Source organism: Mytilus galloprovincialis, chromosome 7 (genome assembly GCF_965363235.1).
Source record: "Mytilus galloprovincialis chromosome 7, xbMytGall1.hap1.1, whole genome shotgun sequence".
Classification (NCBI taxonomy): Eukaryota; Metazoa; Mollusca; class Bivalvia; order Mytilida; family Mytilidae; genus Mytilus; species Mytilus galloprovincialis.
In genome coordinates this window covers 20,871,906-20,887,160 of record NC_134844.1, presented here as the reverse complement: position 1 = coordinate 20,887,160, position 15,255 = coordinate 20,871,906, and the positions used below count along the sequence as shown (strand labels likewise).

At 36.1% G+C, this 15,255-nt stretch overlaps 1 protein-coding gene across 2 annotated transcripts; it reads left to right on the top strand.

The window, feature by feature from the left end:
• The first annotated feature begins 2,182 nt into the window (after positions 1-2,182).
• Positions 2,183-11,698, top strand: LOC143082512 (prestin-like). Of its 2 annotated transcripts, none has more exons than XM_076258218.1 (3): positions 2,183-2,333; positions 8,481-8,552; positions 9,480-11,698. In XM_076258218.1, exons 2-3 carry the CDS (start codon positions 8,496-8,498, stop codon positions 11,553-11,555), a joined length of 2,133 nt encoding a protein of 710 aa, XP_076114333.1. In that variant the 5' UTR covers positions 2,183-2,333; positions 8,481-8,495; the 3' UTR covers positions 11,556-11,698. The 2 variants fall into 2 exon arrangements, with proteins under 2 accessions (XP_076114333.1, XP_076114334.1); XM_076258219.1 differs by having other exon boundaries at positions 2,193-2,333; positions 8,484-8,552.
• The last annotated feature ends 3,557 nt before the right edge of the window (positions 11,699-15,255 follow it).

The window sequence follows — 15,255 nt, the reverse complement described above, 5'->3', positions numbered from 1 at the left end:
TGCGTGAGGCCGCTGTTTGATTCTTGTCCAAATCAATTTATTGACTTTAAATGTTGTCTTTTCTACGTTTCCCTAAGCGCGGGTCATTTTTAGAAATAATAGAAAAGTATATCGTTTGCTTTTAATAAGAAACATCGGTCATATGAAAGGTGAAATGTCTTTGCATTACACCGTGGATAATCTCAATAAGCATTTTGACACATGTCACAAAGTTAACGCTATACTATTTTAACTTTTAACAATACGAGTTAACCGTTATGGCATATATGTTTCATAGATGACGACCGTCTTAACTACAAGCTCGTCCTCCTTAATAAGCATTTTGACACATGTCACAAAGTTAACGCTATACTACTTTAACTTTTAACAATACGAGTTGACCGTTATGGCATATATGTTTCATAGATGACGACCGTCTTAACTACAAGCTCGTCCTCCTTTTCAACGAGTGTGACCAACCGAATGATACCTGTCACCGTTTTTGTACTTAATTAAGAGCAACAAGACGGCTGTCACATGTGGATGAAGATATGCTTACCCTTCCAGATCGCTTAAAATCACCCCTGGTTTTTCATGGGGGTCGTGATTTCAATCTTAAGTTTTCTTGCCATATAAGTTCATTTTCTATATTGTCCTTTTGGTAGGTTTCGCCCTTATTTTTTTATACTGTGCAGTAGGTATAGGAATTTTAATTTTGTTCTAAGGACAATTCGTGGGCGAATACAACCATCGACAAACAGCGAAGCATTTTTAATTAATTCCACATCTTCATTGAAAATTGCAAATTGAGTTATGATAAATACTGCTATAATTTTCCTTGGATAAAACAAAAACAAAAAGTACAGGCCTTACAGGCTATAGGAGTGTTTTGTGAAATTAAAAATTAAAATGTGCAAATAGGTACTTTCCAATTCTGCGTACATTTATGAAACTAAAGCAAAGAATTAAAAGGAAAAACATAAGCAGAATGATAAACACTTGACTTTGAAACTTTTGCTTAGTTTACATGTTAAAGTTTGAGATTAATTCAATCTAAGGGGAGTAACGATCAATCAATGATATTCGGTATGCCTTTGTATTTCTCTTGTCCATGAAGATTATTTGACACTGTGACTTCATTCACGGTTCATTGACTTTTTAGAGTTTACAGATAAGGAAATGGCAATTCAATTCAACATTTGCATGATAACATCAAAATTACGAAAAAGCGAGACTTATAACAACAGTTTATTGGTAAAAAATAGGGAAACGGTAAAAAGGGGGGGGGGGTGGCTTATAGTCAAGTCAATACATATATATATATATATATTTATAGGAAAGTCTTAAACAACCACATTATAGTTGGATGATTTTTTTGTGTGTCCAGGGTATCATCATATTTGATATATTAAATATACCAAGTTAATATACAATTAGAAGTAAATTGTTATTACTATGTTAAAAATGTGTATATAGATTAGCATCTTTTTATAACAATATATTATAAGAATAAGGTCTTATGATATGTGGTTTGAATGCCAATGAGACTATTCATCAAAAGTTAAATTAAGAGGCAACCGTAATGCCTTCAACAATGAGAAAAACCAATACCATATAGTCGGCGATAAAAGGCCCCGACATGAAAAATATAAAACAATTTAATTGAGAAAAGTAACGGCCTAAGGCAAAATTTATAACACAACAATTTACGAAAATCAAATTGATAAAAAAGAACCAACATGAAGAATATGACTTTATTTAGAAAAAAAAATACAACTGAAAATATGCATTATTTGACTTATATATCGTCAAATAGTAATACTTACTGCAAAGAAAATATTCACACAATTCATTATATCGACTTCCAGTTCTTCAAACTATGACTTATGTACCTTTATAAAAAGACACTAAGTACAGATTTGAGAGTACTTGCAGTTACTGGCAGCTAGTTCAAAGCCACTAACAACTAAAAAAAAGCATGCATCTAAGAATTATCAATCAGTACACATCCAACATCCAATGGAGTTAGTGTAAAGACGTCATAAACAGTCAGAGAACAACTTGAAAAAGGTCTGTTAACCTCAATGTGAATTCACCAAAAATTATATATAAAGTGTGAGAAATACGAGATATATTTTGGCGATCAAAGTGGATCCGCCACCTGTCATTTGAACATTACTAAACTTGCCTCGTAATTTAACGTCACGTTTTTGCGCCATTACATATGGTCAACGTCATAGCATCATTCGCTTACAGGAGAAATCATGGCTTTCACATTTGGTTTTTGTGTCACACAGTTTTGATACAGAAGCAGGTTTATCGTATGGATTGACAAAATACAGCATTCAAACAAGGTGAGAAACCAGTTCTGAGTTGATTTTGCATATGCCCGCGTCACACTGTCCCGATTTTTATATACGATGGACACCCGAATGCGAAAATTGTAAGTTCGTACGAAGTTGGTCCCGATCTCGTTAAAATCCCCAAAAGTGACCGAAGCAAGTACGATGAATAACGAAGTCTATACGAGGGTGCCGAAAGTATATACGATAGCAAAAGATGGACAAACGAAGGTTAACCGAAGACGGTATTTAAGCTTCATATCTCAGCCGAAGCCTACAAGATGGATCACGAAGGCTACACGATGGATTACGATGATGGCGCGATGGCCATACGATGTCTAAAAGACGTCGTGTACAGCTTACGATGCATTTAAATTATATGCCGAAGGCATCACGCGTTTTAAATTGTTTGATCAATATTGAATATATATTATATTGTACATTTAATTTTTGGTTTAATCATAAGACGGAAGACCGTGGGTATTTCCAGTTACTGAATAATTTGGTTGATTTCTTAAAAAATAGTTTATGTATCAAATATGCGTATTCAATTTACCATTTTCTGCATGTGTCATATACAAATATAGTGTCCATATTTGTCCCCAATATGTTACATACGAGGGGATGCCACGCTCGGCATTGCCTTGTTTGAACTGTAAAATGTGTACACTAGAATAATCACCCATAATTATGCCCATGTTTACTGATCTATCTTAAAGGTAAGGTAATGGGTTCGTTGATCCCTTTTATTCAAAAAGAGCTCTTTCCAGGAGAATATCATAATAATATAGACTAAAGGAAGGATGTGGAGAAAGCAACAAATGCGGCAAAATATGAAATATAGAAAACAAAATGTTTATGGAGTAAACATTCGTGTGACAACAACTCAGACGATACATAAAAAATCAGAATAATGAAGTAAAAGTTGGTTTCCCTATATACGTGTACCTGCAGTGTTGGTATACGAGGCGCGTTTATGATTTTTATTATGTTATTTGATATGAAAAATTGACAAAAAATAATATTTATTTGTAAAAGTAATTCCTGAGCCTGTAATACCTGCTCTTCTTGTTCCATTTGAATTAATAGAAACAACGCTGTCGCCTTTCTTGTTCTCATAGAATCATATGATATGAGGTCCATGTTTTGTGAACGTCTTTCTTAATGCCCGCGTCACACTGTCCCGATTTTTATTTACGATGGACACCCGAATGTGAAAATTGTAAGTTCGTACGAAGTTGGTCCCGATCTCGTTAAAATACCAAAAAGTGACCGAAGCAAGTACGATGAATAACGAAGTCTATACGATGGTGCCGAAATTATATACGATAGCAAAAGATGGACATACGAAGGTTAACCGAAGACGGGTATTTAAGCTTCATATCTCAGCCGAAGCCTACACGATGGATCACGAAGGCTACTCGATGGATTATGAAGGCTACACGATGGATTACGATGATGGCGCGATGGCCATACGATGTCTAAAAGACGTCGTGTACAGCTTACGATGAATTTAAATTATATGCCGAAAGCATCACGCGTTTTAAATTGTTTGATCAATATTGAATATATATTATATTGTACATATAATTTCTCTGGTTTAATCATAAGACGGAAGACCGTGGGCTTGAAGGGTAAAACTTGACTCCGAGTCTCTGCATATAATTTCGTTTCTCTACAAGTCTGCCATGCATGGCGCGAAATCGATCTTTTTGTCTAATTCTAATAAAACTTAGTTTATTATCCCCTCGCCTACTACATGTAAGTTGCGTATAGATAAAAATGTTATGGACACTCTAGAAACAAAATGCTCAAAACTTGGTATGGTGTTGCTCGTTAAGAATATCTTAAGCGTTATTGACTTTAAAGTTCAAAGGTCAAGGTCACAGTGGCAGTTGTAATACAAGGCAATATCACCCTTGTGTACACTCTAAAACCAATATGCTTCAAAAGAATTTAACCACATTTGGTATATTGTTCCTCCTTGTAATAGTCTGACATTTTTTACGTTCAAGGCCAAAGGTCAAGGTCATGCAGATGGACTTGTTTTTTTCTCCTTGAAATAGCATAATACACAGGAAATTGGTTGCTCGTTTTTCACCTGCTGGTTCTAAAGACAATATTAAAGGTATTTCCAGTTACTGAATGTTTTGGTTGATTTCTAAAAAAAAAGTTTATGCATCAAATATGCATATTCAATTTACTATTTTCTGCATTTATCATATACAAATATTGTGTCCATATTTGTCCCCAATATGTTACATACCTGGGGATGCAACGCTCGGCATTGCCTTGTTTGAACTGTAAAATGTGTGCACTAGTCTGAATAATCACCCATAATTATGCCCATGTTTACTGATCTATCTTAAAGGTAAAGTAATGGGTTCGTTGATCCCTTTTATTCAAAAAGAGCTCTTCCCAGGAGAATATCATAATAATATAGACAAAAGGAAGGATGTGAGGAAAGCAACAAATGCGGCAAAATATGACATATAGAAAATTAAATGGTTATGGAGTAAAAATTCGTGTGACAACAACTCAGACGATACATAAAAAATCAAAATAATGAAGAAAAAGTTGGTTTCCCTATATACGTGTACCTGCAGTGTTGGTGTACGAGGCGCTTTTATGATTTTCATTATGTTACTTGATATGAAAAATTGACAAAAAATAATATTTAACTTGAAAAAGTAAATCCGGAGCCTGTAATAGATGCTCTTCTTGTTCCATTTGAATTAATAGAAACAACGCTGTCGCCTTTCTTGTTTTCATAGAATCATATGATATGAGCTCCATGTTTTGTGAACGTCTTTCTTAACTGTCGTATTAGACTGGCAAGTGTATATCGCGCATGGCACTTTAAATGTATTTTAGCGCGAAAATTAACTTACATTCAGCTGGATTTATTGCCGTCGTAGTTCCATCTTGTCGCCTTCGTACTTTTATTCGATGGCAACACGACGGGATTACGAGGTCTTAGCGAAGTCGTGTTGCCATCGTAAGACCTTCGGGTAGCTTCGTGATTCATTCGTGTAGACATCGTAATGTCAAAACTGCCCGATGGAAACGATGGAAACACGAATGCAATACGATGTTGAAAGATGTATTCCCGGTGACATTACGATGTTGAGGATGGTGATACGAACTCAATACGAACCCTCAACATCGGACGCACCTTCGGGGATTTTTTAACATGTTAAAAAATTTAGAACCCTTCCCGAAGTTGTCCCCGAAGGCTAGAAAAAGTGGCCGATGGTTAAAGATGGTTAAAGATGGCACTACGAATAGCCCGATCTGGATACGATCAGTCCCGATTTTGAAAATTTCCATAATCGTGTTACCATCGGCGTAAAAATCGGGACAGTGTGACGCGGGCATAACTGTCGTATTAGACTGACCAGTGCATATCGCGCATGGCACTTTAAATGTATTTAAGCGCGAAAATTAACTTACATTTAGCTGGATTTATTGCCGTCGTAGTTCCATCTTGTCACCTTCGTACTTTTATTCGATGGCATCACGACGGGATTACGAGGTCTTCACGAAGTCGTGTTGCCATCGTAAGACCTTCGGTTAGCTTCGTGATTCATTCGTGTAGACATCGTAATGTCAAAACTGCCCGATGGAAACGATGGAAACACTAATGCAATACGATGTTCAAAGATGCATTCCCGGTGACATTACGATGGTGAGGATGGTGATACGAACTCAATACGAACCCTAAACATCGGACGCACCTTCGGGGATTTTTTAACATGTTAAAAAATTTAGAACCCTTCCCGAAGTTGTCCCCGAAGGCTAGAAAAAGTGGCCGATGGTTCTACGAAGGTTAAAGATGGCACTACGAACAGCCCGATCTGGATACGATCAGTCCCGATTTTGAAAATTTCCATAATCGTGTTGCCATCGGCGTAAAAATCGGGACAGTGTGACGCAGGCAATAAGATAAACAATAAATCATACGAGTAAATCAAATGGTAGGTCAGAAGTGTTAAAAGGGGATGGAGTGCTAAATTTTTCTTTATCTCCCTCTGTTGACATTTATGGTGAAAGACCTAGTAAATATATATATATTAGTGTATGTCACTTAGTACAGCCTCTCCCCAAATTACGCGAATAATGGGGTGCTGAAATATAAGGAATAGAGAATAATGGTGAACTGTTCAAGTTATGACCTACACATGGTTTTTTTTCCCATATATATTTCACGATCGATATAAATGAAATGTTTACATATAAAAAAGAAGATGTGGTATGATTGTCAATGAGACAACTCTCATCAAGAGACCAAATGACACAGAAATTAACAACTATAGGTAATCGTACGGCCTTCAACAATGAACAAAGCCCATACCGTATAGTCAGCTATAAAAGGCCCCGAAATAACAATTCAAAACAATTCAAACGAGAAAACTAACGGCCTAATACATGTTTAAAAAACAGTTTGTCGATTTTATGCTTTCTAGAATTATTAAATATTTTTTAAAGACGTGTCATTCCTTAGTTTAAACATATTTATTTATAGTGGATTGGGAAACAAGTTTTGCAACTTATATTAATTCCTTTCCACTTTGCGGGTGCGAGTGCTGCCTTGTAGCGGCATTAGCCTACTCTTTTTCGAAATCTACAAGGGTGTCTTTAACCCTCTTGCTGCCGGAGGGACACATATGTCCAAACCGGCAGTGCCGGAGGGACACATATGTCCATGGATAAATTTATGCAAGCTTCTTATCAATGCTGTATCTCTTTCAATTAAAATACGGAAGAATAAACAGGGTTATGTTTTTCTCCAATTGGTCCCAAATGTAGTGGTCATTTTGTCGTGACGTCATATATCGAATGACGTTGTTGTTTGGCATGTTACGTCACAGACGTTGAGCTGTCGTATTTTCCGGCATATGAAATGCAACCTTGAAAAACGGTCGGCAGCAAGAGGGTTAAGGGCATACGATACAGTTACAGGGAAGGTTATGACGTTGCTAACGTAAAATGTTATTTTCGCGACGTCAAACTATGACATCGGGAAAAGATGTATTTTTCGACTGATTTTTATCATTCAAACTGATTTAATTTGAAAACGAGTGCATGGACCCCTATTTTTTAAAACAGCAATTTGTTTCATTTTACAAGGAGATTATGTGACCCAAATTTTATAAAACTGTAAATAGCGCAATTTTTTTAATATAAATAAAGATGCAGCAAAAAATGACGTTTTTTCTCTATTCATGAACATTTGATAAATATAGAGTTATTTCGGAATAAAAATTGCATAAGTTTTTAATGATACTTAATGATACAGAAATTACGGATTATTTAACAAAAAACAATTTGTGTTTATCTTTTAAAACAAAAAAGTTATGTCTTTCTTTCGAAAAAGAAAATACGGACACAAATCTGAATTTTGAGCAAATATACAAAATTTCGACCTCATTTTACTCAAAAAGTAGCACATGAAGGTATATTTTTTATTACATATTTGATTTAATTAGGTAAAAAATAGCGTATATGCAAATTTTCATCAACTTGTAAATACAGGTTCAAAACTGTATCGTATGCCCTTAACGTGCAAGAGATATGGCTCTCTTGCTGTTAAATCATAATTTAAATCACAAATACTGAAATTTGTTCCTTATACATACATTATATAAAAATATGGAGATGTGATATGGTAGCCATTTATGTATTACACATAATTATCATAAATATACATTTAAAGGAACAAATTTCAGTATTTGTATTTTAAATCATAAGTTTAGGAATTTGTGTCAGCTGTTTGGACTCCTTGTTCTTTTCCCTACGATGCAGGTTAACATATTTTGCCCTATTATACCCATTTTTCTTTTCATATAAGACTTCAATAGCACATGCATGGTCATTTATCAAAATGTAAGCAGATTCTAGATTTCTTTTCTTTCAATTTGAGACCAAAACAATATCAATAAATGTAAAGTAAAAGTCCGAGTCAGCCTTTTCCCGCCATTTTTTAAAACTCAAATCGAGATCGATAAGGAGCACCATACAGCTTATTTTGTTTTCAACTAAAACTCTTTCTACTTATAGTATCAATCTTAAATAATTGATTCTTTTTTCAATTTCAACTTAACTATACGTATGTTTTGTTTTATTCCGAGTGTATAACGTTTGATATTTTATAAATAGCAGAAAACATAAAAGATGGATGACCTAGGCAACCCTGAAACTTCAGAAGACGCAGTGGAAGACAATGACAGTGTAAGTATAAATATATATCTATATATATCACATGAATGGTCTTAGGAAAACAGAAAATTGAGTAAGGTGAAACATCTGCACTTGATTTTCATTGAGCAGCTTATAAAAACCAGCAACTATTTTGCATTAATGCGTTTTATTCGCTTACATTTTATACTTATATATATATCTATATATATATATATATATATATAATACTTATACTTAACATATAAAATTCATTTAACAAAAAAACTAAACTTTAAAAATCATGACTATAGTAGTATTAAAATGGGCATATCATTTATATTAGATTTATAATCTAGTTAGCTGTGTGGTCGTGGTCGCCGGACATTTGCAACGTGCTCATGTCCGAAATCATTGGTTCAAACATTGCCGAAGGAAGATCACTTCATTCGACAAAATTACAAGATATGATATGTTTTTTGTTGAATTTATGATTAAGACGACCTTTATGTAATAAGTGGTGTAAACTGTATTATCTGTATTGTCTTCAGAAAAAGGGACACAATGGCATCACTGGAATGTTTTATTTGTAAATATATGAATCGTAAAACACAGAAGAAATCTTCCTATATCTACTTAAAAGTGAGCAGGCCATTTTGTATACTCAACTATGAATTCCCCTGCCTCTAAGACAATGTTCAATAACAATATTGAAAAGAGACAGAAGATACCAAAAGGATACTCAAAACTCATCGAAGGTCGAAGAAAACTGGGCAGGATCTTAAGTTTTACGACAAGGGAGCTAAATCTCGCCTCAGTAAATCCTTAAGTACACTTTAAGTTAAATTCTTATTCATTTACTATATTTCAAAAACAGTGAACTAAATGACAAAACTGAAAGTCTTCTTTTGTCCTATTCGAGACAATTGAAGATGACAAGTAAATAAGTAAAATGACAAAATTAACATATTCCTATTTCAGTTTGATCCTGAAGTAAACAAGATGTCCTTTCATATTGGGAGTCCACCTTATAGTCATCATCATGAAATTACTGCAAGGAGATTTGTTCGTACCCAGCATGAACTGGATGAGCACTACAGCAAACCAGTACCACCAAAACCTACAATTCGAACACGTTTACGACGCACGTTCTGTTGTCCTAAAGAGAAAGTGGGACAATATTTCAGTACCCTGTTACCAATTGTGAACGTTTGTAGAACCTATAAGTTAAGTTACATTCTGAATGACTTGGTTAGTGGAATAACAATTGGTTGCCTTAGCTTTCCACTTGGAATTGCTTTCGGTGTATTGGCCTCCTTAGCTCCTGAATACGGACTATATTCTTCGTTTTCACCGGTGATACTCTATATTCTATTTGGAACCTCTCAACACATTTCATTTGGAACAAACGGCATTATAAGTTTATTTACATCCGAATTAGTACACAAACATTTGCCAGCTGCAGCAGGTCCGAATTCAACTAATCCGGAAGACGACATTATTTTGAAATCGTCCATAGCTTCTGGATCAACGTGTATAATTGGTCTGATACTGCTACTAATGGGCCTATTACGCCTGGGATTTATAGTCAACTACATATCATCTTCCTTTGTGAGCGGGTTTACCGCAGCTGGTGGTGTTCACATCGTAACAAGCATGTTACCAAATGCTTTAGGAATTACCATTCCGAGATTTACAGGAGCAGGACAACTTGTACTGACATACAAAGCCATATTCGAAAAAGTTCCGGAAATACACGTCGCTTCTATGATAACCTCCATTATAACTGCCGCTACACTTCTCCTTTTTAAAGATGTTATCAATGTGAAGTTCAGACACAAACTTAAGACACCGATTCCAATAGATTTTATTGTAGTCATCATAGCAACAATCATTTCGAACTTTGCTAACTTATCTGACAGTTTAGGACTAAAAGTAGTCGGCGAGATCCCTGCAGGATTCCCACCACCAAGAATGCCATATCTTTCCATAGATTTGGTTTTAGATTCTTTTGTGGTTGCTATAATGATTTTTATGCTCTCTGTATCCATGTCTCGTCTTTGTGAAGCAGCGCATAACTATAGAGTCAATGACAACCAAGAACTTGTGGCATATGGATTATCGAACTTTGTAAGTTCTTTCTTTCTATGCTTCCCGTCATGTGCAGGTCCGGCAAGAACTATAACTTTGTGTCTAATGGGCCCAAAGTCAACTTTACACGGTTTTATCTCTTCGTTTTTCATTCTAATCATTCTTTTATGGATTGGACCGTTGTTCCGAATGCTTCCGATTTCTGTCTTATCTACAATGGTCATCATAGCTGTTAAAAATCTTGTTACTCAAATGAAAGATTTGCCAGAAATGTGGAGATTAAATCGTTATGACTTTCTAATAGCCGTTGGGACCAACTTAAGCGGTTGCTTTATTGACTTTCCATATGCACTTTACGTCGGTGTTATCCTATGTATGTTCACAGTAGTATTGCAAAGTCAAATCCCCGAAGTGTATCTTCTGTCAAAGTTAACAACCGAGGACAGATTTTTGAACAGCAAACTCTATGACCACATCTTGACACATCCTAGAATTCAGATTTTTAAATTTGAATCATCACTGTATTTTGCCACGGCAGAGGCGTTTCGAAAAAAACTGTTTGAATTAACAGACGGCAAGTTTCACCTCCATGCAAAATTGACCAAAAGTCAACAATCCTACGTAGTGGCTGTTCCGCCTGGTTCAATGCAGAACATGGAACACATGAACAGAGAAAGCGTAGAATCTTTCACGCGACTGCCATGGGATGGATTGCACGACAAATCCCTACATAATAAGGATTACGTCGTCATTGACTGTTCATCTATAAATTACATTGATATAAACGGTTTAAGAATCTTGATCGAGGTTATATGTGAATTAGAAAATGTTGGTGTCACTGTAGTGTTTGCCAGTTGTAACCAATACGTAAGACGTTTCTTCAAAAAATCTCAATTGGCTTCAAAGATATCGGAGGAACATATCTTTGCAGATATATGGGATGCTTTTAGCGCCTTAATAATGTGATGTTTCTACAATGATATAACAAAGATTAAACTTTAAAGATGTCTCGACAGTTTCATTGTATCGTCATTTATTTTTTATTTTGAGATATATTAACTATCAAGATGAGATCTTTTAAATATCACCAAATAAAATTTTGATTATCATGCTTATTTTCGAAGAAAGTGAGGTCCCAAAACTGTAAATGTTTTATATTTTGTGGAAATTTTGACAACTTTTAGATGTACAAAACTCGTATTTTTAGCAAAATTATCTCCATTTTTATACGCCCGTCAAAATTTTGACGGGACGTATTATGGTATACAAATGTCCTGCGTCCGTCCGTCCGTCCGTCTGTCTGTCTGTCTGTCTGTCCGTCTGTCCGTCGACTGTCTGTCCGGCGTAAACATGTCGCACTGTAACTTGAGAACGACTTATCCAAATTTCATGAAACTTATTATAGTTGTTTCTTATGATGGTCAAATGATCTGTATACTTTTTGGTGGAAATAAGATTAAAACTTTTTGAGTTACGGCACTTTGTACCTAAAACAGGGGTGTGTTTTTTTCACATGTCGCACTGTATCTCAAAAACGATTTTTGATTATTGCTTAAAACTTTACATACACACTTCTTAGTTATATTTATCTTAAGATCTGTATACTTTTTGGTGATGATTCAAAATTTCATTTTTGACTTATTGAGTATTTTGTAAAAAAGGGGGAGAGTTTTTTTACATGTCGCGCCGTATCTCAAAAAAAGATTTATGATTATTGCTTAAAACTTTACATACTTTTTTGTTATATTAATCTGAAGATCTGTATACTTTTTGGTGATAATTCAAAATTTTATTTTTGAGTTATTGAGTATTTTGTAAAAAAGGGGGATTTTTTTTTTACATGTCACACCGTATCTCAAAAACAATTTATGATTATTGCTTAAAATTTACACACTTCTTTGTTATATTAATCTAAAGATTTTGGTTTTGATTAAAAAAATTATTTTAGTGATATTTAGTTTTTTGTAAAAAAAAAACAGGAAGGGGGGGGGGGGGGGGAGTCACATGTCCCGCCGTATCTCAAAAACAATATATGTTTATTGCTTAAAACTTTCTCAGATACTATTTACGATTATTGCATAAAACTTCCACACAAGGCGCCGGGCGTATCATGCGCTCATGGCGCAGCTGTTTATTTTCAATTCAAATTACGTATAAAAAAGAAGATGTGGTATGATTGTAAATGAGACAACTCTTCACAAGAGACCAAATGACACAGAAGTTTACAACTATAGGTCACCGGAAATCCTTCAACAACGCACAAAGCCCAAACATACAGCATTCAGTTATAAAAGACCCCGATATGACAAATATATAAAACAATTCAAACGAGAAAAATAACGGCATAATTCACGCACAAAATAATGATTTTTTTTTTATATAAGACAGCAACAAACGACAACTGAATCACATGTTCCTGACTTGAGACAGGTACATACAGAATGTGGAGGCGTTAAACATGTTAGTGGGCGCCCAACCCTACCGCAGAAATAAATATTTTACGACCTTTACTCAGCAGTTTAATAAGGTTCTTGTATTGTCACTTTTCTAATTTTCATAAATTTTGAAAGGTGTGTGGTATCGTGTTTAAGAAAACAAGTACAGAACACAACATAGAAAACTTAGGAGTACAGACTGAGAAACACGAACCCAACCAGTATCTAGAACACAACATAGAAAACTTAGGAGTACAGACTGAGAAACACGGACCCAACCAGTAGCCAGAACACAACATAGAAAACTTAGGAGTACAGACAGAGAAACACGGGCCCAAACCAGTATCCAGAACACAACATAGAAAACTTAGTACAGACTGAGAAACACGGACCCAACCAGTATCCAGAACACAACATAGAAAACTTAGGAGTACAGACTGAAAAACACGGACCCAACCAGTATCTAGAACACAACATAGAAAACTTAGGAGTACTGACTGAGAAACACGGACCCAACCAGTAGCCAGAACACAGCATAGAAAACTTAGGAGTACAGACTGAGAAACACGGACCCAACCAGTATCCAGAACACAACATAGAAAACTTAGGAGTACAGACTGAGAAACACGGACCCAACCAGTATCCAGAACACAACATAGAAAACTTAGGAGTACAGACTGTGAAACACGGACCCAACCAGTAGCCAGAACACAACATAGAAAACTTAGGAGTACAGACTGTGAAACACGGACCCAACCAGTAGTCAGAACACAGCATAGAAAACTTAGGAGTACAGACTGAGAAACACGGACCCCACCAGTAGCCAGAACACAACATAGAAAACTTAGGAGTACAGACTGAGAAACACGGACCCAACCAGTATCCAGAACACAACATAGAAAACTTAGGAGTACAGACTGAGAAACACGGACCCAACCAGTATCCAGAACACAACATAGAAAACTTAGGAGTACAGACTGAGAAACACGGGCCCAAACCAGTATCCAGAACACAACATAGAAAACTTAGTACAGACTGAGAAACACGGACCCAACCAGTATCCAGAACACAACATAGAAAACTTAGGAGTACAGACTGAAAAACACGGACCCAACCAGTATCTAGAACACAACATAGAAAACTTAGGAGTACTGACTGAGAAACACGGACCCAACCAGTAGCCAGAACACAACATAGAAAACTTAGGAGTACTGACTGAGAAACACGGACCCAACCAGTATCCAGAACACAGCATAGAAAACTTAGGAGTACAGACTGAGAAACACGGACCCAACCAGTATCCAGAACACAACATAGAAAACTTAGGAGTACAGACTGAGAAACACGGACCCAACCAGTATCTAGAACACAACATAGAAAACTTAGGAGTACAGACTGAGAAACACGGACCCAACCAGTATCCAGAACACAACATAGAAAACTTAGGAGTACAGACTGAGAAACACGGACCCAACCAGTATCCAGAACACAACATAGAAAACTAAGGAGTACAGACTGTGAAACACGGACCCAACCAGTATCCAGAACACAACATAGAAAACTTAGGAGTACAGACTGAGAAACACGGACCCAACCAGTATCCAGAACACAACATAGAAAACTTAGGAGTACAGACTGAGAAACACGGGCCCAAACCAGTATCCAGAACACAACATAGAAAACTTAGTACAGACTGAGAAACACGGACCCAACCAGTATCCAGAACACAACATAGAAAACTTAGGAGTACAGACTGAGAAACACGGACCCAACCAGTATCTAGAACACAACATAGAAAACTTAGGAGTACTGACTGAGAAACACGGACCCAACCAGTAGCCAGAACACAACATAGAAAACTTAGGAGTACAGACTGAGAAACACGGACCCAACCAGTATCCAGAACACAACATAGAAAACTTAGGAGTAGAGACTGAGAAACACGGACCCAACCAGTATCCAGAACACAACATAGAAAACTTAGTCGTACAGACTGAGAAACACGGACCCAACCAGTATCCAGAACACAACATAGAAAAAACTTAGGAGTACAGACTGAGAAACACGGACCCAACCAGTATCCAGAACACAACATAGAAAACTTAGGAGTACTGACTGAGAAACACGGACCCAACCAGTATCCAGAACACAACATAGAAAACTTAGGAGTACAGACTGAGAAACACGGACCCAACCAGTAGCCAGAACACAACATAGAAAACTTAGGAGTA

What these genes read in the sequence shown, in the direction of transcription:
- LOC143082512 (XM_076258218.1), top strand. Translation starts at nt 8,496, where the DNA reads ATGGATGACCTAGGCAACCCTGAAACTTCAGAAGACGCAGTGGAAGAC. An exon ending in CAGTGGAAGACAATGACAGT is followed by an intron (nt 8,553 to 9,479) that starts GTAAGTATAAAT and finishes TTCCTATTTCAG; the next exon opens with TTTGATCCTGAAGTAAACAA.